Below are 23,037 nucleotides of genomic sequence, written 5' to 3' on the forward strand. Positions count from 1 at the left end.
GTCTTTGTCATCTCTCGACTCAACAATTCTATTACATTCCTGGTCGGCTTCCAACTGTCTTCTCAACTTATGTCTCAGTTCACCCCACATCAATTTTCACTCAACTTCACACCTGTCCACTTACACCAATTTAAAGTCTCATTTTCCTATTTGTCTTTATTCCTTCACATGCTCTGTAACACCCCCATGCTCTATTACACAGCCCACTTCATCCTTCTGCTATCGAAGCCTCACGGTCTGAATTTCTTCTGATCTCTCTGCCTCTCTTCAATGAAGGTGTCCTTAAATGCCAATTCTAATCCAAATCCATGCAAACCTAAAGCTCCCCATTTGCTTCTACTCCTATAACCAATCTTTAAATTACACTGATGTTACCTGGCACAAATTGCCCTTGTCTTATGGATTATCACATGGAAATTTACAAAATGGTTTTTGCAGTTTTAAATATTTATTAGTCCTCCTTTGTGTAAACTGTTAGATATATTTTCACAAAATCTCTAACAGGTTTGTCAAAAACAATTTCACTTTTATAAAACCATGCTGGCTCTGCTTAATCATGTCATGATTTTCTGTGTGTACAGTTACCACTTCCTGATCATTTTTCTAATAGCAGGCTAATTGGCCTGTGGCTCCTGGTTTTTGCTCTGCCTCCTTTATTGAGTAGCAGTTTTATATTCACCCCCTTTCAATCCACTGGGAACATTCCAGAAAGTTAGTTTAAGGCCAAGGCTTAAGGCATATCATATGTGGATAAATTAATCCTACAGTGCCCAACATGCAGGTGTAAATACAGAGTAATTACTTACCAGCTCTTAAGTGGCCAACAATATCAGCTAGGCTGCCTTTTTTCACTTTGGTGATAAAGGCCCCAAGCCGTCCAGTTTCTGTTATCTTTCCACCAACCACCTGGATAACAAAAGTGCCACAGTAACTCTCAGCTAGAAACTGATCACTGCTTAAATGTGCTTTAAGGGAAATTTCATTCATACACAACGGCTGTTCCACAATCATCATGTTACTGTGTACAGTATGGGTGCTGTGTATGTAACCAATAACAGAGTCATATTTTGGTCACTGCTCTAAGGTGTAAAAACAGCAACATGAAGAAATTTCCCTATGATTTAGTTTATTAGTGCATAATCTAATGTGGCACTCAGATAGCCAAAGCAGTGGAGCTCCAGGATTGATTCCCAATCTGTGTTGAGCTGATTGATCACAGTAAGTGAAATCACATTGAATCATCGAATTGTTACGGTGCAGAAAGAGTTCATTTGGCCTATTGTTCCTGCACCAGTTTTGTTCTGAGTGCCAATCTTCTGCCTTTTCCCAATATCCCTGCGCACCATTATCATCCAAAGAACTATCCAATGCCCTCTTGAATGCCTCTATTGAACAAGTCTCCACTACGTTTCTATGCAGTGCATTCCATTCACTAACCACTCAGTGTGTGAAAAGTTTTTTTCTCACATCACCCTCGTTTCATTCTACACCACTTTAAATCTATGCTCTTTCGTTTGGTTTATGAGCATCAACTTCTCCTTATCTACACTGTCCAGCCCACTCATGATTTTGAAACCCTTTTTCTGAAACTGGGAAGGAAAAGTAAGTGAGGTAGATTTTTCACTTCTACGGGCAAGCTTTCCGTTTTTGGATCTCTAAGCACTAATTTTCATTTTTTGAGATTGTTAATGCTCTCCAATTCACAATGCCAATATTACTGCTGGGAGAAATATTTCATTACATTGAAATTATTCTTACAGTCTTAAACTGGCCACCACATGTTCCCTCAGAGAATGCCTAGTTCACACTTCTCAAATAATTCAGCAGCTGCAACAGATACAGAAACGATTGAGTAATTTGATTGACTTAACAAGTTTAAACCAGGCCTGTGATTTTCCTCAATACAATCTGAATTGAATTATCCAAAGATTCAAATTGAGTCTCTGTGTTGCCAGGAGTAAGTAATGTCTGAAACTGTGCACAATCTACGAATGGCTTTCGTAGACCATGTTCATTACACATCCATGACGTCTATACTGCGTCTTTTACAATTTGTTAATAACGCAGTGTTTCTAGCACACAAGTGACACACAAGTTCATGGAACCCAGCAAACACTCTGCACAGAATGTATTGACAGCAATTTAGAATCCATCCGTCTTACTGATGGGTTGTGCACATATACCATGTTAAAGAACTCAGAGATACTAAGAACTGCCAATGCTGGAGTCAGAGATAACATGTTTACATGTCTACCATGTTAAAGAACTCACTTTCAACCCAAGCAGTGCTCCCGATTCTTTTGGCATGCTTGTTCTCTTGTTTAAAATAATACGCCCGATTAGTCGATCACCTTCTTTGGATGGTTGCCATGTGACAGGATGCTGTCAATTAAAAGACATTGATTCAGTCATATTAATCAGAAACCAAAAACAGAGAGACAAATTATCTTGTCTTCAGATCCTGACGCAGTCCATGTCCGGGCTAGTAAATGGCAACTAACATTCATGCCACACAATGTCCAGGCAATGACCATCTCCAACAAAGAGAAGCTAATTCCTTGTAACTTCCAACAATAATATCACAACTGAATTCCCTACCATCAAAAGGATCATCACTGACCAGAAACTTAACTGATCCAGTTGAGGCTACAAGAGCAGGTCAAAAGCTGGGAATCCTGCAGCAAGTAACTCACCCCCTGACTCTCCAACCTCTGCCCACCATTTACAAGGCTGAAGTCAGGAGTGTGATGGAATTGTCTCCACTTGCTTTGGTGAGTGCGACTCCAACAACTCTTAAGAAGCTCGACACAATCCATCAACTCGCTGATAGTGTTATGAAGTTGGATAAAGTACTTGTGGATTGGGAGGCAAGAAGTTAGAATTTGGTGTTTGTAAAATGCTAGGGGGGAAAAGCATTGTGTGATTCCTTTAGAAGATCATGTGCTTTTTCTGTGCTTAGAGATTTAAGATGGATGTCTGTGAGCAGTAGCTTGAAAGCCTGCAAGTACACAGAGAGTGCCCAAATTGAAACATTTGTATTGAAAGGCCGTACAGTTAGCAGGCCAAGCAGCAGTTTTTTTTTAAACCAAGACAACAGGCTTTTGAATTTAGCCAATCAATTTGAACCAGGTACTTAGATACCAAAAACCTATTAAATTTAAGTCTGATAGTTTTAACAACATAGGATCAATCCTATTGTAAGAAATATTGATATGTCATCAAGGGTATAAAAAGAAGGGGGCAGTCGGACAAAGACTCCAGAGCTAGCCGCCATCTGCCAATGCTAATGGCCCTCAGCTCTCAAGAGAGAATCGCTGGCTCTCACAGCCTCCTCTACATCTTAGACAGAGCACCTTCTAAATAACAATGGTATCAAAGGCACAAATAGTTAATATTCCTGACAGAAGAATCAATGGAGAAGGCATAGAACATTCTGGAAGACATGTAACCTGGCTGTAATTTTGAGAGACTAAATTCTTTTTTTTAATGTAAGTGGGACTTGTATTGATTGAAAGAGCATACCATTAAAACTTGTTTTATTCGGGAATAGTTAGTAGTTAGAAGGCGTTTATTGGGTTTGTTAATAGTTTGGTTAATTTGTTCACTGTTAAGAGTTTGATAAATAAATTGTTACTTGTTGATTTTAAAGTGATTGTCAGGGATTTATTTTATTTAACCACTAGAAGTTGCTGAAAAGCAGGTTACACTATCTTTCACACTCCTTTTACAGATTATAGGGCAGGGTGCTCCTCTTTGGGTATATTGGTTTTAGCTCTCAGAGGGGGGACAACCTCACTTTATAAGAACAGGAGTCACCATTCGTCACCTTCATCATTCAGTCCCTCTACCACCCACACATTTATAGCTGTGTGAACTGCCTATAAGTTGCACTGCACTGGAGTCTGCAATCTCTACCATCTTAAAGGACGAAGGAGGTGTATACATGGCAGCATCCAACTGCCATCCAGTTCCCCTCCAAGCTGCTCACTATCCTGACTCGTAAATCATAGAATTATACAATATAGACAGGCCCTTGGCCCATTACATCTACTTGGACAAAAAGCTGCTCCAATCTAGAAGGTAGCATTTTACATTAATTAGTCGATGTTATAATATTTCAAAAGCTCGTCCAAATACTATTCTAAATTTGTGAGATTACCAACTTCAACAACCCTCCTGAGTATGCATTTTAAGTCCCAACACCCTCTGGGCGAAAACAAACCTTTCTTCAATCCCCTCTAAACTGCCTGGTTTTCACCTTAAAATTAGGCCCCTTTAACTAAGGAGAACAGCTCCTTTCCATTCACTCTGTCAATGCCCTTCATAATTTTATACACCTCAATCAAGTACCCCCTCAATCTTCTCTGCTCCAAAGAAAACAACCTGAGCTGGTCCAGCCACTCTATTCATCTCTAAACTGCTCCATCCCAGGCATCCTGGTGAATCTCCTTTGCATCCCCTTCAATGTCGCCTGGTCAAAACCCTGGATATACCAAGGACTGCAACAGTTCAAGAAGACAGCTCATCATCACTTTCTCAAGGCTAATAAGGCATGACAATAAATGATAGCCTCGCCAGTAACACACAAAGTGTATTTGCTAATAAGCTTCATTTTCAATCTCAACGTTCATAAACTCACTGCTCAATCATTTATTGTCACGCCTTATTAGCCTTGAGAAAGTGCTGGTGAGTTGCCTTCTTGAACTGCTGTAGTACTTGTTATAAAGGTACACACACTGTTGTTAACAGCGGAGTTCCAGGGTTTTGATCAGGCAACATTGAAGGGGATGCAAAGGAGATCCGTGCATCTCAGCAGTCCAGGCTAATGCAAACTCATACACATACAAAGAACACTGTTCAGTCTCAGTACTCTCACCACCCCTGGCCAATAGCCCTCACACATATACACACATACACTAGAACACGACTCAATCTTAGTACATTCCAGATAGTAATGTCACTGACTATATTCAGATTACAACGCATTGCTGACAGTGTTTTGTGCATTCCTGAATTATTGAATGTGTAAAAGAATCCTGATAACAATGTTTGCTGAGAATTAGTCTAATTTGAAGCTGTTGTGTTCTTTAATGTTAGCCCTTATTGTTAGTAAGAGCATTCCAACTTTAGTGATGATTAAAAAATGTATGTTTTCTTACCGAGCTGATAGGTAAGGTCTCACTGCTATGCCACGTAACTGGATCCAACCAATAGTAATCTAAATCACCTTGGAAGGGAAATAGTACAGCTGTAAAGTATAGTCAGAACATCATCATTTATTAATAAACAAGAACATCTCAAAATGTCTCTAATTCTTTGATTAATCGACCTTACTCTAATCTGTTCTGAAGAAGTTACAACAGACTCAAACTGTTAACTTTGTTTCTCTTTCTGCAGATGCTGCCAGGCCTGCTGAGTTTCTGCAGAATGTTATGTTTTTATTACGTTCAATTGTCTTTGCAGCACAGTTTTCAATCCCTCTCAATTCTGCTCCCTTCCTACATTTTTTTTCTCCAATTCTCTAATACTTTAAGGAAATAATTCTCTTCTGGCTCACCTTCTTTCTCATAGCTTTAGACACTCTTAAGTTGTGCCACAACTTTCAGCAATGAATGCCATAAGTCTGCAATGACATTGCATACTTGCAACTTGTTTTAAAGTTTCCTGTAACTGTCTAATGATAAATGCCTGTTTAATTCTGATGTTAAGTGGTGCCCAGTGTTACTTTGGAGATAATAAAGCAAAATATTATAAATGAATTTATTTCACATTGTACTTAGAAGAACAGACCCTTTCTCAGCAATGGTTAACACGTTAAATCCCTCCTAGTTGAATATGCACCTACAATTTATTCAAACTTATGAAGGACAAAGAACAGTACAGAACAAGAACAGGCCCTTTGGCCCAACAAGACTGTGCCAACACATGATGCCTTTCTAAATTAAAAACCTTTTGCCTCTGTACTGTCATATCCCTCTACTCCATGCCTATTCATGTATCTGTCAAGATGCCTCTGAAACGTTGCTATTGTATCCGCCTCCACCGCCTTCTCTGGCAGTGCATTTCAGGCACTTACCACACACTGTGTAAAAGCAAAACATGCCTTACACTTCTGATGCTTATATAAGGTTGTGCCAGATACACTAACCTGTCCTTCATCCCTCATATCTTATTCAGTCCCTGATTTCTTACTCCTGGTTTAATTATCTTATAGCTTCCTTTAGCCTGTAATGCCTTGAATACAATTTCAGACTATTACACCACTGCCCCCACTTCCTAGGTGTCCCTAGCAATTGGAACGGTGCCTGCACCATTGTGGATCAGGGACTTGGGGTTCTGAGATCTGGAGTAGTTTTTCCTCCTCACCTTTTGGCTCTGTTAAAATCTTTTAATTCTGGTTTATGTAACCAAGTGGGCGCCAGTCAATGGTGACTTTATGTACTTTTTGGTGTACTTTTGTGTTCCTATACTTAGTATATGTGACAAATAAATAAGTCTAAATAAATCTAAATGAACCAATCAGAAATTGCTATATAACCCTGGTACAGGTGATTTGTAACTACCCCCTGAATGGTGCAGCAAGCTACTCAGTCAGACCATTAATGAATAGCTAAGTAATAAAAGAAAATGGGAGATGGACCACCCAGCAGTGACCTCAACACCAGAAACGACAATGGTATATCCTGTATAGTTGATGCTGCAAACCGTACCCTTCCAGCAACTGCAGAGCTGTGCCAAAGTTTGGAGAGGTGTCACGCAACAGCCTGACATAGCTGAACTTAATCTCACCAGGTCATAGCTTACAGCCAATGTCCCAGATTCCCCAGACACTCTCCACTGTCCCACCAGCAGGACATATTCACCAGAGTTTGTGACACGGGCATACAGAGCCAGGACACAGTGGCCCTGCGATTCCATAATGTTGATTCTGAACCCCATAAGTCTCAAGGCATCAGAACAAACATGGGTAGGGAAATCTGTTTTTCTTTATTAAAGCCCATGCCTGGGTGTGATAAATCCTAGATGGCTGAGGAAAGTAAAGATGAAAGTTGCAAAAGCTCAAACAAGAACTTTCACTTGATATGGGTGTCATGCCAGATGTCTGGAGCACGACAGAACTTTGAAGTCATAGCATCGTAATGGTACAGCAAGATGCCCATTTGGTTCATTGCATCCAGTGCTAGCTCTCTGCAGAGCAATCCAGTCAGTCACTTAATTCACGTGAGCATAGAACATAGAACATAGAACAGTACAGCACAGGACAGTACAGGCTCTTTGGCCCACGATGTTGTGCCGAACTTTTACCCTAAATCTAAGGTCTACCTAACCTCCACCCCTACCTTATACTATCATCCATATGCCTACCTAATAGCCGCTTAAATGCCCCGAATGAGGCCAACTCCATTACCCTCGCCGGCATCATTCATAATTGTTGAAATTAGCTTTTAGGCAGACAGCTAAATGCACTGGCATGTCCCATGATTGGCACACATTGATAGTTATGGGTGGGGGCGGGGTTCCTTCATTAAGGAAGGAACAATGTTGCGTCATTGCAATCACTCTTTATTGTATGTTTGTGTTGGTCTTTAGTGTTACTATTCACTCCATGGGACATAGCCGTGGCTACAGGCTTAGCTGTCCCTAACTGCTCTAAATTATAAGGCTAGAGGAGGTGGATGTTAGGCTAGAGGAGTTGGATGTTAGTAAGGAAGATGTACTAGGAATTTTGAGGAACTTGAAGATAGATAAGTCGCTCAGGCCTGATGGGATTTATCCAGGGATTCTATGGGAAGCGAGGGAAGAGATCGCAGGGCCTTTGGCGATGATCTTTTCGTCCTCACTGTCCACGGATATAGTGCCGGAAGATTGGAGAGTGACAAATGTCATTCCCTTGTTCAACCCTGGAAATTACAGGCCAGTTAGTCTTACTTCAGTGGTGGGCAAATTATTGGAAAGGGCTCTGAGAGATGGGATTTATGATCACTTGGATAGGCACAGTTTGATTCATGACAGTCAACATGGATTTGTGAGGGGTAGATCATGCCTCACAAGCCTTATTGAATTCTTTGAAGAGGTGACCAAATATGTGGATGAAGGGAAAGCAGTGGATGTGGTATACACGGATTTAAGTAAGGCGTTTGATAGGGGTTCCCCATGGTAGGCTCATGCAGGAAGTAAGGAAGCATGGGATAGGGGGAAATGTGGCAGATTGGATTCAGAATTGGCTGACCCTTAGAAGACCCTTAGGTGGTAGTGGACGGAAAATATTCAACATGGTGCTCGGTTACGAGTGGTGTACCACAAGGATCTGTTCTGGGTCCTCTTCTATTTGTGATTTTTGTAAATGATTTGGATGTAGGAGTGGAAGGGTGGATTAATAAGTTCACGGACGATACGAAGGTGGGTCGAGTTGTGGATAGTGAGGAGGGCTGTTCTAGGTTACAAAGGGACATTGATAGGATGCAGAGCTGGGCTGAGAAGTGGCAGATGGAGTTTAACCCTGAAAAGTGTGAAGTGATTCATTTTGGAAGGACAAATTTGAAAGTAGAATACAGGGTTAACAGGAAGATTCTTGGCAGTGTGGAGGAGCAGAGGGATCTCGGGGTTCATCTCCACAGTTCCCTGAAATCTGCCACCCAGGTGGACAGAGTTGTTAAAAAGGCGTATGGTGTGTTAGCTTTCATTAATAAAGGGATTGAGTTCAAGACCCTTGAAGTTATGCTCCAGCTATACAAACCCCTAGTTCGGCCACGTCTGGAGTATTGTGTCCAGTTCTGATCACATCATTACAGGAAAGATGTGGAAGGATTGGAAAAGTTGCAAAGAAGATTTACCAGGATGTTGCCTGGAATGGAGGGAAGGTCTTATGAGGAAAGGTTGAGAGAGCTAGGGCTTTTCTCTTCAGAACGGCGAAGGATGAGAGGTGACTTGATAGAGGTGTACAAAATGATCATAGATATAGATAGAGTGGAATGCCAGAGACTTTTTCCTCAGGTGGAGGTAGCTATTATGAGGGGGCATAGTTTTAAAGTGGGTGGAGGTAGATATAGGGGAGACGTCAGAGGTAAGTTCTTTACTCAGAGAGTGGTAGGGGCGTGGAATGCATTGCCGGAGAGGGTAGTGGAGTCGGCCTCATTGGGGGCACTTAAGCGGCAATTAGATAGGCATATGGATGATAATATAAGGTACAGGTGGAGGTTAGATAGACCTTAGGTTTAGGGTAAAAGTTCCGCACAACATTGTGGGCTGAAGAGCCTGGACTGTGCTGTACTGTTCTATGTTCTATAAGGCACATTGTTTTCAGATCACATTAAGTAGGTAATTGAATAAGCAGGTAATAAGGACTCGGCTAGCCAACACCCGGAGTGGATACACAAATGGACAGTAATGACATAGCCAGATAGGCCTTTTATTTTCTTACGTTGACTGTCACCAACTACCATGATATCAAGCTCTCCCCAAATTAGTTTGATGCCCCTTACTAAACCCTCTGTTCTCCTTTGAGTCTCTCTTCCTCTCCTCCATGTACTGACCAGACCCTTCCCCCACACAGATTTTCTCTTGCCAGTCCCGGTCCTCTGCAAAAGCTGCCATTCTCCAGTGGCTGTTCTTTGTGCTACACAGTTAAAGAGGAAAGAGGCTGAGAGACACCCAGCAACCGGGGAGGCCACAACATTCTCATGCACCACTAACTATCTTGGAGGTAGGACTGTAATTATAAGTATTGCATGTTTGACTAGCAATTTTTTTTTTTTTTTAAGTACAAACCTACTACAGGCCAGCGGAAAGCTCAATCTTCTACAAGCACATCACTAACTGCCCTCTTTTCTCAGAGAGGATAGCAGTAATATGAAAGACCAGCAAAGCAGAGAAGTTTAAAGGGGCATTCAAAACCATAAAGGATTTTGACTGAGTAAATGAGAAGAAAATACCCACAACAGCAGAAGAGTTATTAACTACTGGGCACAGATTTAAGGTGATTGACAAAGAACCAATGGGCAGATGAAGAAAAGAGATATGATTCAGCATGTTACTCTGACAGGGGATACACTAACTGATGGCTGGCTGAAGCAGATTTCAGTGCAACCTTCAATCAGCAACTGGATTAAAAGGAGACATGAGATAGCTTTGGTAAATAGGGTTAAGGAGAATCCAAAGGGATACTACAAACACATTGATGACAAAAGAGTAACTGGGGAGAGAATAGGGCTCCTTAAAGATCAGCAAGGCCACCTGTGTGTGGAACCACAGGAGATGGGGGAAATACTAAATGAGAATTTTGCATCAGTGTTTACTGTAGGGAAGGATATGGAAGATAGAGAACGTGGGGAAATAAAAGCAACCTCTTGAAAAATGTCCATATTACAGAGGATGAGATACTGGATGTCTTAAAACGCATAAAGATGGATAAATCCCCAGGATCTAAACAGGTGTACTCTAGGACTCTGTGGGAATCCAGGAAAGTGATTGATGGGCCACTTGCTGAGATTGTTGGATCATCATTAGCCACAGGTGAGGTGCCAGAAGACTGGAGGTTGGCTAACATGGTAACATTATTTAAGAAAGGTGGTAAGGAAAAGCCAGGGAACCAAAGAACAGTGAACCTGGTAAGCCTGACATAAGTGCTGGGCAAGTTGTTGGAGTGAATCCTAAGGGACAGGATTTACATGTATTTGGAAAGGCAAGGACAGATTAGGGATAGTCAATCCAGCTTTGTGCGTGGGAAATCATGTCTCATTAACTTGATTGAGTTTTCTTGAAGTAATGAAGAGAATTGATGAGAGCAGAGCAGTGGACATGATCAATATGGAACAAAAACAAAGTTGCTGGAAAAGCTCAGCAGGTCTGGCAGCATCTGTGAAGGAAAAAACAGAGTTAATGTTTCGGGTCCGGTGACCCTTCCTCAGAACTGATGGTGGCTGGGAAAAAGTCAGTTTATATGCAGAAAATAGGGAGGTGGGTGGGGTAGGGAGTAAACGATAGGAGACAGAAAGACAGTTGGACAGACAAAGGAGTTGCTAACGATCAGGCTGGGAGGGTGAATAGTTGTTAATGGGCCTGTTAGTGACCAACAACAGGGGTAATGGCAGGCGATGTGGCAACAAGGCCTGGTGTGTGGGGTGGAGGGCTGGGACATGGGAGAGTTTAGGCCCTAAAATTATTGAACTCAATATTGAGTCCGGAGGGCTGTAGGGTCCCCAAGCGGAAAATGAGGTGTTGTTCCTCCAGCTTGCGTTGGGCTTCACTGGAACACTGCAGCAAGCCAGAGACAGAGTTGTTGGCCAGGGAGCAGGGTGGTGCATTGAAGTGGCAGGCAACAGGTAGTTCAGGGTCTTTTTGCGAGCAGAACGTAGATGTTCTGCAAAGCAGTCACCAAGTCTACGCTTTGTTTCCCCAATGTAGAGGAGACCACATTGTGAGCAGCGAATGCAGTAGACTAGATTCTGGGAAGTGCAGGTGAAGTGTTGCTTCACCTGGAAGGTATGTTTGGGCCCTTGGATACTGGGGACGGAGGAGGTAAATGGGCAGGTGTTGCACCTTCGGCGGTTACGGGGAAGGTGCTGTAGGGCTGTGGGGAGGTGTTGGGGGTGAAGGAGGTGTGGACCAGGTGTCCCGGAGGGAATGGTCCCTGCAGAAGGCGGACAAGGGAAGGGAGGGGAATATGTGTCTGGTGGTGGCATCTTGCTGGAGATGGCAGAAATGGCGTCTGATGATCTTCTGGATATGGATGCTGGTGGGATGGTAGGTGAGGATGAGGGGGAACCCTATCGCTGTTGCAGGAGGGGAGAGACGGGGTGAAGGTGGAAGTGCGGGAGATGGGTCGGACCTGGTTGAGGGCTCTGTCGACAACGGAGTTGGGGAATCCTCGGTTGAGGAAGAAGGTGGACATTTCAGAGGCTCCCTTGTCGAAGTTGGCCTCATCTGAACATACGCGATGGAGATGGAGAAACTGAGAGAATGGGATGGAGACTTTACAGGAAGTGGGGTGTGAGGATGCATAGTCCAGGTAGCTGTGGGAGTCAGTGGGTTTGTAATGGATATTAGTGGCCAGTCTATCCCCAGAAATGGAAACAGAAATGTCAAGGAAGGGAAGGGAGGAGTCAGAGATAGTGAGGGCAGGGTGGAAATTGGAGGCGAAATTGATGAAGTTTTCCAATTCCAGATGAGAGGGGGAAGCAGCATCGATGTATCATAGAACATAGAACATAGAACATTACAGCGCAGTACAGGCCCTTCAGCCCTCGATGTTGCGCTGATCTGTGAAACCAATCTGAAGCCCATCTAACCTACACTATTCCATTATCATCCATATGTTTATCCAATGACCATTTAAATGCCCTTAAAGTTGGCGAGTCTACTACTGTTGCAGGCAGGGCCGGAGAAAGAGTTGTGGGTGGGGGCCGAAAGAGGACTGAAACAAGGAATATTCCACGTACCCCATGAAGAGACAGGCATAACTAGGGCCCATGTGGGTACCCATGGCAACCCCTCTTACCTGAAGAAAATGTCAGGAGTTGAAAGAGAGGTCGTTGAAGGTGAGGACACGCTCGGCCAAGCAGAGGAGGGTGGTGGTGGGTGTGGATGGTTCAGGTCTTTGCTCCAGGAAGAAGCGGAGAGCCCTAAGACCCTCCTGGTGGGGAATGGATGTGTAAAGGGATTGCACATCCATGGGAAAGATGAGGTGGCTGCAGCCGGTAAACTGGAAGTTTTGAAACCGGCGTCAGGCGTCAGATGAATCATGGATGTACCATCCCCACCTGTTGTTAGTCACTAACAGTCCCCATTAACAACTATTCATCCTCCCAGCCTGATCGTTAGCAACTCTTATGTCTGTCCAACTGTCTTTCTCTCTCTTTGGGCTCTATCCTATCATTTACTCCCTACGCCACTCACCTCCCTATTTTCTGCATATAAACTGATGTTTTCCCAGCCACCACCAGTTCTGAGGAAGGGTCATCAGACCTGAAACATTAACTCTGTTTTCTCCTTCACAGACCTGCTGAGCTTTTCCAGCAACTTTGCTTTTGTTCCTGATTTACAACATCCGCAGTTCTTTTGGTTTTTATTATGATCCATATGGACTTCAGTAAAGCATTCAACAAAGCTCCTCACAGTAGACTTGTTGCAAGGTTAGATCACATGGAATGCAGGATGAACTAGCCATTTGGATATATAACTGGCTTGAGGAGAGAAGGCAGAGGGTGGTGGTGGAGTTTTGCTTTTCAGAATGGTGCCAGTGGCGCACCACAAGGATCGGTGCTAGGTCCACTGCTTTTCTTCATTTATATAAATGATTTGGATGTGAACATAGGAGGTATGGTTAATAAGTTTGCAGCTGACACCAAACTGGCAGTGTAGTGGACAGCAAAGAAAGTTACCTCAGAGAACAACAGGATCTTGATCAGATGGGCCAATGTGTCGAAGAGTGACAGATGGAGTTTAATTTAGATAAATGTGAGATGTTGGAAAGGCAAATCAGGGCAAGACTTAGACACTTAATGGTAAGGTCCTGCGGAGTATTGCTGAACAAAGAGTTCAGATCCACAATTCTTTGAAAGTGGAGTCACAGGTAAATAGGATAGTGAAGAAGACGCTTGCCTTGCCTTTGTTGGTCAGTGCATTGAGTATAGGAGTTGGGAGGATATGTTGCAGACATTGTTCGACCACTACTACATGTAATTCCGGTCTCCCTGCTATAGAAAAGATGTTGTGAAACTTGAAAGGGTTCAGAAAAGATTTATAAGGATGTTGCCAGCGTTGGAGGGTTTGAGCCAAAGGGAGAGGCTGAATAGACTGGAGTTATTTTCCCTGGAACATCTGAGGCTGAGGGGTGACCTTATAGAGGTCTTTAAAATCACTGGGGCATGGGTAAGGTAAATAGACAAGGTCTTTTTTCCCCAGGGTGGGTGAGTCCAAAACTCGACAGCAAAGGTTTAAGGTGAGAGGGGTAAGATTTAAAAGAAACCTAAGGGGCAACCTTTTCACACAGAGGGTGGTGCGTGTATGCAATGACCTGCCAGAGGAAGTGGTGGATGCTGGTACAATTACAACATTTATTTGACATCTGGATAGGTATATGAATAGGAAGGGTTTAGAGGGATATGGGCCAAATGCTGGCAAATGGGACTAGATTTATTTAGGATATCTGGTCAGCATGGACCAGTTGCACCGAAGGGTCTGTTTCTGTGCCATGTATCTCTACGATTCCATGACTTGCAAGGAAAGCACACTACACAGTGATGATGAATGAGCAGGGTGACACTAATAGGGCAGCTGGAGCAAGCATGATGGGCGAAAGAGTCTCCACCTGTGCTGTGTCATTCTATAACTTAATGAGTTTAAGCCCACCACCCCACAGCCCAGGATTGTAAACTGTTGAATATCTAATCTCCAAACTGCTGAAAACTTTGGGTTCCTCTCCATTGGAGAAACAAGGGGCTCCTTTCATTTCCATGCAGGCATCTCACAGTCTGGTGACTATACCCTCATCTCTGCAGCTTGAAAGAGGATCAAAGTGTTTAGTAGTCAACTTCTCATTTCAGCGTAATCCTAGTGGCGGAGCAGAGACTCAGAATATCAGGCCTTGAATGTCCAGCTTCAATTGTTGTTTGTGTACGAGCTTGTTTCATATTGCAGTATTCTTCATATTCAATCTTCACAGTCACCCTCCTGACTTTAACTTTCTCATTTTTGTTTCCCATGGGCTTGGTCCGCCCTATCTCAGTGATCTCCTCTAGCCACACAATCACACTCCTCTAAATCTGGCCTCTTGTGCATCTCCAATTATAATAATTTTACCACTGATGACTGTGTCTAAGCTCTAGTGTTCCCTCCATAAACATCTCTCTATCTCGTTCTCTGCCCTTAAGAATCTTCTTAAAACCTAGTGCTTTGATTATCTTTTGGACACCTGATCTATATCTCCTTAAGTAGTTCAGTACTACTTGTTGTTTTACAAGACTCCTATACTTTGTTAAAGATGCTGTGGAAATCTAAGTTTTATTTGTTGTTCAGTTGCTTCCCCAACAAAGAAACATTCCAGGATGCTATCCTTCAACAAAAATGGAAATTGACTTTATCAGCCACTGATATTCAATGATTCACTGCACTTCACTGTGATTCTGTGATTCAGCGATTCATTGTGATTCAGTGATTCACTGCAGTTGACGACAATTCAACAATTCACTACAGTTCAATACAATTCAGTGACTCACTGATATAACATTGGGGTATTCCTGTGTAACAACATAATATAAACTCACACTAGCAGTGAGCGATACCACAACTAGCTTTGTTAGTGCATCACAAATCAAATACACTGGACTAGAATTCCATGACACAAGTCAAACAGACAGATGTCGATCGACTTCTAACAACTTGATATGTCCACAAGTACTTCACAACTGTCCATTTGGATTATATGTCAAATCCTGAAATGGAATTTGATCCCACAAACTTCTGCTACAGAACTTATATTGCACCTCATATGTCAAGCATTGAAGTCCACAATCTCACATTGGTTGCATTATAATTGCAAATGTCAAAAAAGGTTTTTACTACTTTGAAAAATTAACTGTCCCATTTCAGTGTGATTCAGTGGTTCACTACAATTCATTGTTACTCTGTGATTCAGTGAATCATTCTGGTTCACAGCGATTCAGTGATTCCTTGCAATGCATGGTGATTCGGTGGTCCACTGCATTTCACTGTGATTCAGAGATAGCATTGACAATATTGAAAACTGAATTTGCATTTGGATGCCATTGATGGAATTGTGGACATTTTTGAGAGGTCTGACTGAGTGAACCAAACCTCTCATGATTGAGCCAGGGCTCTCCTTGACTGGCCGAAACCTCTCTTTGGTTGAACTAAGCATCTTCACAACTGACCTAAAGCTCTCCTTGACTGATGAAATGCTTTCCCTGACTGACCCAGCACCCTCCCTGACAGGCCCAATGCGCTCCTTGAAATGGACAGAGCTTGCCTGTTTGATCACAGCTCTCCATGACTGACCCAGAGCCTTCTTTGGGAATAACCAGAGCTTTCCTTGATTGATCAGAGCTCCCTTTGGCTGGCAAGATCTCTCGTTGACCGACTAGAAAGTACTATGAGGGCTACAGTACAACTCAGCACTGTTGTCCCTGCATACTTCTAGGAACACCATTCTCAACCTGAATCTGATAGCTGAACACCAGCTAACGATGATTTAACTGAATTATACTGTGATTACAATGTAAAGACTGTATCAGCTAAGAGTTAAGAGAAGTTAAGAGTTAAGAATCCCTACAGTGTGGAAACAGGCCCTAGGGCCCAACAAGTCCACACCGACCCTCAGAGCATTCCACCCAGACCCAAACCCCTATAATCCACCTAATCTACACATCCCTGAACACTACGGGCAATTTAGCATGGCCAATCCACCTAGCCTGCACATCTTTGGACTGTGGGAGGAAACCGGAGTACCCAGAGGAAACCCAGGCAGGCACGGGGAGAATGTACAAACTCCACACAGACAGTTGCCCGAGGGTGGAATCAACTCCGGGTCCCTGGTGCTGTGAGGCAGCAGTGCTAACCACTGAGCCACTGTATTGCTTTATATTCTGTATTTTTGATTATGGACTGGCATGGAAAAATAGCACTGTTTTAAAACCAAGAATAGTGGAAGGATTTGCTGTACTTCTAAAACACTTTGGTGAAGCTCAGAGTGTAGTGTTTGCACTGCAGCTTTCTTCAAGCAATGGGGGAAGTTGTTTGTAGATGGCCCAGCACTAGGGAGTGTGTGCTGGGCCATCTACAAACCTGTCCTCAAGTGTAAAGGGTTTAGGAGAATCTGTAAACATCTCCACGCATGTAGCATTGACATTGGTCACTGCACAACATGGACTCCAAGTGAGGGTACAATTCCTAATTATGGCAACAGAAATTTCTTCACCAATTTTCTTTTATCAAAAGGTACAGTTTGTTATCACCAGCTACACTTGTCAGACTGCCACAGTAGCGACATCACATGACAGGGTTAGAAATGCTGCAGTCACCAAGTTAAGATGCTGCAGAACATTACAGTTATTGATTATCACAGTGATCCACACTGGCTCTGCATGTACTAAATGAAATCTCAACTGAACGAAACTGCTAATGGTTTGAGGAGTCCTAATATTAACAGTCAGAGAAAAAGAAAGTTTGGCAGTCTACACAAGATAGGTGATTCACAGCACTGAAGCTGCTGCAATAAGACATAATGTAAAGCCTGCACAGCCTTAGGCATCAGACCAAAGAACAGCATTGTCATGGCTATCACCACCATTTAATCTTCAATCCCCAACAGAATTCTTGTATATTATACATACTTTGATTTGAAATAAGTTTGGATAAAGTTCACTACATCACTCAAACAATGGAGAATTTTTCACCAAAAAGACGTTTCAGGCATTTATATATAAAAAAAGTAAAACTTCATATTTCATTCCATTCAATGTTGACAGTACATAATGAGCAAAACATATCAGTTTCTTCTAATAATATCATTATATTTATAATTACAGTTAATAGTTACAATGTTTGCCACACATCAAACATGCACTCTGATGGGCTTTACTTAGTTTCCAGATCCTCAGTGCACTGAAAAACCTTAAACAGGACTTTTTCCCATTGTACCTTTGTAGCTGCTGCCCCAAGCTTTAATGCATTCCTCAGCATGTAATCCTGGACCCTGGAATGTAGCAATCTGCAACACTCAGTTGAGGACAATTCTCCACACTGGAAGATAAACAAATTTTGGGCGGATTGTTGAAGCAGCTCCTGGTCAGAGATGGCACAATATGGTCGCCCATTGAATTAGCTTGCCTGATCCAGCATTAAAGTGAGGTCATAAGTAAGCACAATTGTAGCTTTGAGAAGCAGTTATTTTAAGGCAACAGGGTCTACTTTGAACAAAGAATCTTAAAAATTAATATACCAGAAGTACTGTAAAAACAACAGCTGCAGATGTCATTAGGAGACAGTTTGATAAGAGATGTGTGAGAACATACAGCCTGAAGTTTGCAGCAAGCATTAAAAAGAAAAGTTGGGATTCCACAATAACGGAGACAAATGATACGGGTGGGATTATGTCTTGTAAAACCGAGGAGATCAGACAAGTTCATTGAGCTGTGAAAGTGATTGAGTTTTAGTCTTATTAATGAAAAAGATGTTGTCGTATTAGGGCGCAGCTGAGAAGCGACCATGGAAGACTCTGAGTCGTCATCTCAGTCACTGCAAACGAGGAGGACAGCGCAAAAGAGCTGGTGTCAGCGAACTGTGCAAGGGCATCCAACACAGGCACTGCCGAGAAGCGACTGAGGAGGTATTTGGGAGGAGTTGTCTCAGTCACTGTCCAGGAGCGATTAAAAGGAAGACAAGCTATCGCAGAGCAGCCATTTTGAGTAGGGCTGCTTTGTGGTTGGAGTGCTGCTGGAGGTTTAAGGTAGACTTAAGTGAAGACCAAGCCTTGGTGATGTGGATGATCATCAGGGAGGTAAGGCAGTCAAAGAAGGAGCGAACTACTTCAGCTGCTGAAGGCACAAGGGTAAAGGCGAAGTAGAAAGAAGGTAAACCATGAAGTCACAAGCAGCAGATAAGTGAGTGACTGTGAGTAGATTTTCTTCTCTTATTTTCTCTTGGCTTGGCTGCTATTGTTGTTAAGTTAACTTAAGAATTTAAGTCATAGCAGGAGATCCCAGAATCGTGTCATGCTCCTTCTGCGTGATGTGGGAATTCAGGGACATGTCCAATGTCCCTGACTCCTTCACATGTAGGAAACGTGTCCAGCTGCAACTCCTGCCTGACCACTTGACAGCACAGGAGCTGCGACTGGATTCACTTTGGAGCATCCATGAGGCTGAGGGAATCATAGATAGCATGTTCAGTAAGTTAGTCACACCGCAGATAAAAATTACTGAGGAAATTACTTGATTCGAGCGGCGGGAGTGGAGAGAGGGCGAGCCAGGGGTAGCCAGGAAGGTAAGGCTTTTGCTCATAAAAACCTAACTCGTGAGTCAGCGGCCTACTTGATTCGAGCGGCGGGAGTGGTGAAAGCTCGAGCTGAGAAGTGAACTTTTACACTCAGGCATTGTCTAAAACCCGAAACACTACATGTGTAGTGTCTCCCACCCATCCTCCTCCTCTAACCAAATAAGACAACTGTGTGGAGGGTTGGTAAGGTAAGGATTTTTTTCTTTTTATTTATTCTTTTAGCAGTCAAGAGTAGAGGGAATGGAAGCTAGGGTAGCAAGCTAGTTGCATGCTCCTCTAGTAGGATGTGGGAGGTAAGGGTCACTACTTGTGTCCCTTCTGACTTCACCTGCGAGAAGTGCACCCAACTCCAGCTCCTCACAGACCGCGTTAAGGGAACTGGAGCTGGAGCTGGATGAACTCCGGATCATTCGGGAGGCTGAGGGGGTGATAGAGAGGAGTTATAAGGAGGTGGTCACACCCATGGTACAGGAAAAATGCAGCTGGGTGACTGTCAGGAGAGGGAAAGGAAATAGGCAGACAGTGCAGGGATCCCCTGTGGCCATTCCCCTCAATAACAAGTATACCATGTTGGATACTGTTGGGGGGGGAAACGACCTACCAGGGGAAAGCCAAAGCAGCCAGGTCTCTGGCACTGAGCCTGGCTCTGTGGCTCAGAAGGAAAGTGGGGAGAACAGGAAAGTGATAGTGTTAGGAGATTCACTGGTTACGGGAACAGACAGGAGATTCTGTGGTACTGAGCGAGACTCCTGGATGGTATGTTGCCTCCCGGATGGTATGTTGCCTCCCGGGTGCCAGGGTCAGGGATGTCTCGGATCGGGTCTTCAGGATTCTTAAGGGGGAGGGAGAGCAGCCAGAAGTCGTGGTACACATCAGTACCAATGACATAGCTAGGAAACGCGATGAGGACCTGAAAAGTGATTATAGGGAGTTAGGATAGTAGCTGAAAGCCAGGGCGAGTAGAGTAGTAATCTCAGGATCACTACCGGTGCCATGGGCTAGCCAGGCCAGGAATAGAGAGCGAGTGCAGCTGAACACATGGCTACAGAGCTGGTGTAGGAGGGACGGCTTCAGATATGTGGATCATTGGGATAACTTCTGGGGAAGGTGAGACCCGTACAGGAAGGACGGGTTGCACCTGAACTGGAGGGGCACCAATATCCTGGCCGGGAGGTTTGCTAGAGCTCTTCGGGTGGGTTTAAACTAGTTTGGCAGGGGGATGGGAACCAGAGCTACAGATCAGAGGATGGGGTAGCCAGTGTACAGACAGATAGAGCAAGCAGAGTATCTATGAGGAAGGATAAGCAGTTGATAGGGCAAAGTGGCAGTCAGTGCGACGAGTTGAGGTGTGTCTACTTCAATGCAAGTCGTGTCAGGAATAAGGGTGACGAACTTAGCGCATGAATCAGTACTTGGAACTACGATGTTGTGGCCATTGCGGAGACTCGGATAACACAGGGGCAGGAATGGTTGTTGGATGTTATGGGGTTCAGCTGTTTCAAAAGAAATAGGGACGGAGGTAAAAGAGATGGGGGAGTGGCATTGCTAATCAGGGATGGTAGCACAGCTGCAGAAAGGGAGGTCGTAGAGATGGGTTTGTCCACTGAGTCAGTATGGGTGGAAGTCAGCAACAGGAAAGGAGCAGTCACTTTAGAACACAGAACATAGAACAGTACAGCACAGTACAGGCCCTTCGGCCCACAATGTTGTGCCGAACATTTCCCCTAATCCTAAGGTCTATCTAACCTCCGCCCCTACCTTATACTATCATCCATATGCCTATCTAATAGATGCTAAATGCCCCTAATGAGGCCGACACCACTACCCTCTCCGGCAATGCATTCTACACCCCCCATCACTCTCTGAGTAAAGAACTTACCTCTGACGTCTCCGCTATATCTACCTCCACTCACTTTAAAACTATGCCCCCTCATAATAGCTACTTCCACCCTAGGAAAAAGTCTCTGGTTGTCCACTCTATCTATACCTCTGATCATTTTGTACACCTCTATCAAGTCAAAAATTTTATTCGGAGTTTTCTACAGAGCCCCCAATAGCAACAGAGACACTGAGGAACAGATTGGGAGGCAGGTTTTGGAAAGGCGCAGAAGAAATAGGGTTGTTGTCATGGGCGACTTCAATTTCCCTAATATCGACTGAAATCTCCTAACTGCAAATAGTTTGGATGGAGCAGATTTTGTCAGGCATTCCAGGAAGGATTGCTGACTCAATACGTAGATAGGCCAACTAGGGGGGAGGCCATATTGGATTTGGTGCTTGGCAATGAACCAGGTCAGGTACCAGATGTCTCGGTGGTTAGCATTTTGGTTACAGTGATCACAACTCCCTGACCTTTACTACAGTCATGGAGAGGGATAGGAGCAGATGGTATGGAAAAGTATTTAACTGGAGGAGGGGGAATTAGAATGCTATTAGGCAAGATCTAGGGAGCACCAATTGGGATCAGATGTTCTCAGGGAAATGCACGATAAAAATGTGGAGGTTATTTAGGGAGCAGTTGCGACAGGTATTGGACAGGTTTGTCCCACTGAGGCTAGGAAAGGATGGTAAGGTGAAGGAACCTTGGATGACAAGACATGTTGAACACCTAGTCAAGAGGAAGAAGAAAGCTTAATTAGGGTTGAGGAAGCAAGGATCGGACAGGGCTCTAGAGGTCTACAAGATAGCCAGGAAGGAACTGAAGAATGGACTTAGGAGAGCTAGAACGGGGTACGAGAAGACCTTGGCGGGTAGGATCAAGGAAAACCCCAAGGCTTTCTATACTCATGTGAGGAACAAGAGGATGCCCAGAGTGAGTTTAGAGCCAATCAGGGATAGTGGAGGGAACTTGTGTGCAGAGTCAAGAGGAGGTAGGGGAAGTCCTTAATGAATACTTTGCTTCAGTATTCACCTGTGAGATGGACCTTGACGTTTGCGAGGACAGCATGAAACAGGCAGATATGCTCGAACAGGTTGATGTTAGGAAGGAGGATGTGCTAGAAATTTTGAAAAACATGAGGATAGATAAGTCCCCTGGGCCAAACGGGATATACCCACGGTTACTATGGGAAGCAATAGAAGAGATTATTGCCCCTTTGGCAATGATCTTTGCATTCTCACTGTCCACTGGAGTAGCACCAGAAGATTGAAGGGTTGAAAATGTCATTCCCTTGTTCAAGAAAGGGAATAGGGATAATCCTGGAAATTTCAGACCAGTCAGTCTTACTTCTGTGGTGGGCAAATTATTGGTTAGGATTCTGAGAGATAGTATTTATGATTATTTGGAAAAACACAGTTTGATTAGAAATAATCAGCATGGCTTTGTGAGGGGCAGGTCATACCTCACAAGCCTTATTGAATTCTTTGAGGATGGGACAAAACACATCAATGAAGATAGAGCAGTGGATGTAGTGCATATGGATTTTAGTAAAGCATTCGATAAGTTTCCACATGGTAGGCTCATTCAGAAAGTAAGGAGGCATGGGATTCAGGGAAATTTGGCTGTCTGGATACAAAACTGGCTGTCCAATAGAATACAGAGGGTGGTGGTAGATGGAAAGTATTCAGCCTGGAGCTCGGTGACCAGTGGTGTTCTTCAGGGATCTGTTCTGGGACCTCTGCTCTTTGTGATCTTTATAAATGACTTGGATGAGGAAGTGGAAGGGTGGGTTAGTAAGTTTTCCGATGACACGAAGGTTGCTGGAGTTGTGGACAGCATGGAGGGCTGTTGAAGGTTGCAACGGGACATTGAAAGGATGCAGAGCTGGGCAAAGAATTGGCAGATGGAATTCAACCCAGAAAAGTGTGAAGTGATTCATTTTGGGAGGTCGAATTTGAAGGCAGAATATGGGGTTAATGGCAGGATTCTCGGCAGTGTGGAGGAACAGAGGGATCTTGGGGTCCACGTCCATAGATCCCTCAAAGTTGCTATCCAAGTTGATAGGGTTGTAAAGAAGGTGTATGGTGTGTTGGCTTTTATTGGCAGGGGAATTGAGTTTAAGAGCCGTGAGGTTATGCTGCAGCTCT

General features: G+C 43.7%; 1 protein-coding gene across 1 annotated transcript in view; it reads right to left on the reverse strand.

Moving 5' to 3' along the window:
* LOC109919852 (regulating synaptic membrane exocytosis protein 1-like) overlaps positions 1-23,037 on the reverse strand; it is a 424,455-nt gene that overhangs the window by 264,849 nt on the left and 136,569 nt on the right. Inside the window, exons 5-7 of the mRNA XM_048597070.1 lie at positions 5,160-5,248; positions 2,272-2,382; positions 807-906 (exon numbers count right to left, since the gene is read on the reverse strand). Coding sequence (XP_048453027.1) covers positions 807-906; positions 2,272-2,382; positions 5,160-5,248 — 300 coding nt within the window. The remainder of the gene's footprint in view (positions 1-806; positions 907-2,271; positions 2,383-5,159; positions 5,249-23,037) is intronic.

Source organism: Rhincodon typus, chromosome 5 (genome assembly GCF_021869965.1).
Source record: "Rhincodon typus isolate 14 chromosome 5, sRhiTyp1.1, whole genome shotgun sequence".
Classification (NCBI taxonomy): Eukaryota; Metazoa; Chordata; class Chondrichthyes; order Orectolobiformes; family Rhincodontidae; genus Rhincodon; species Rhincodon typus.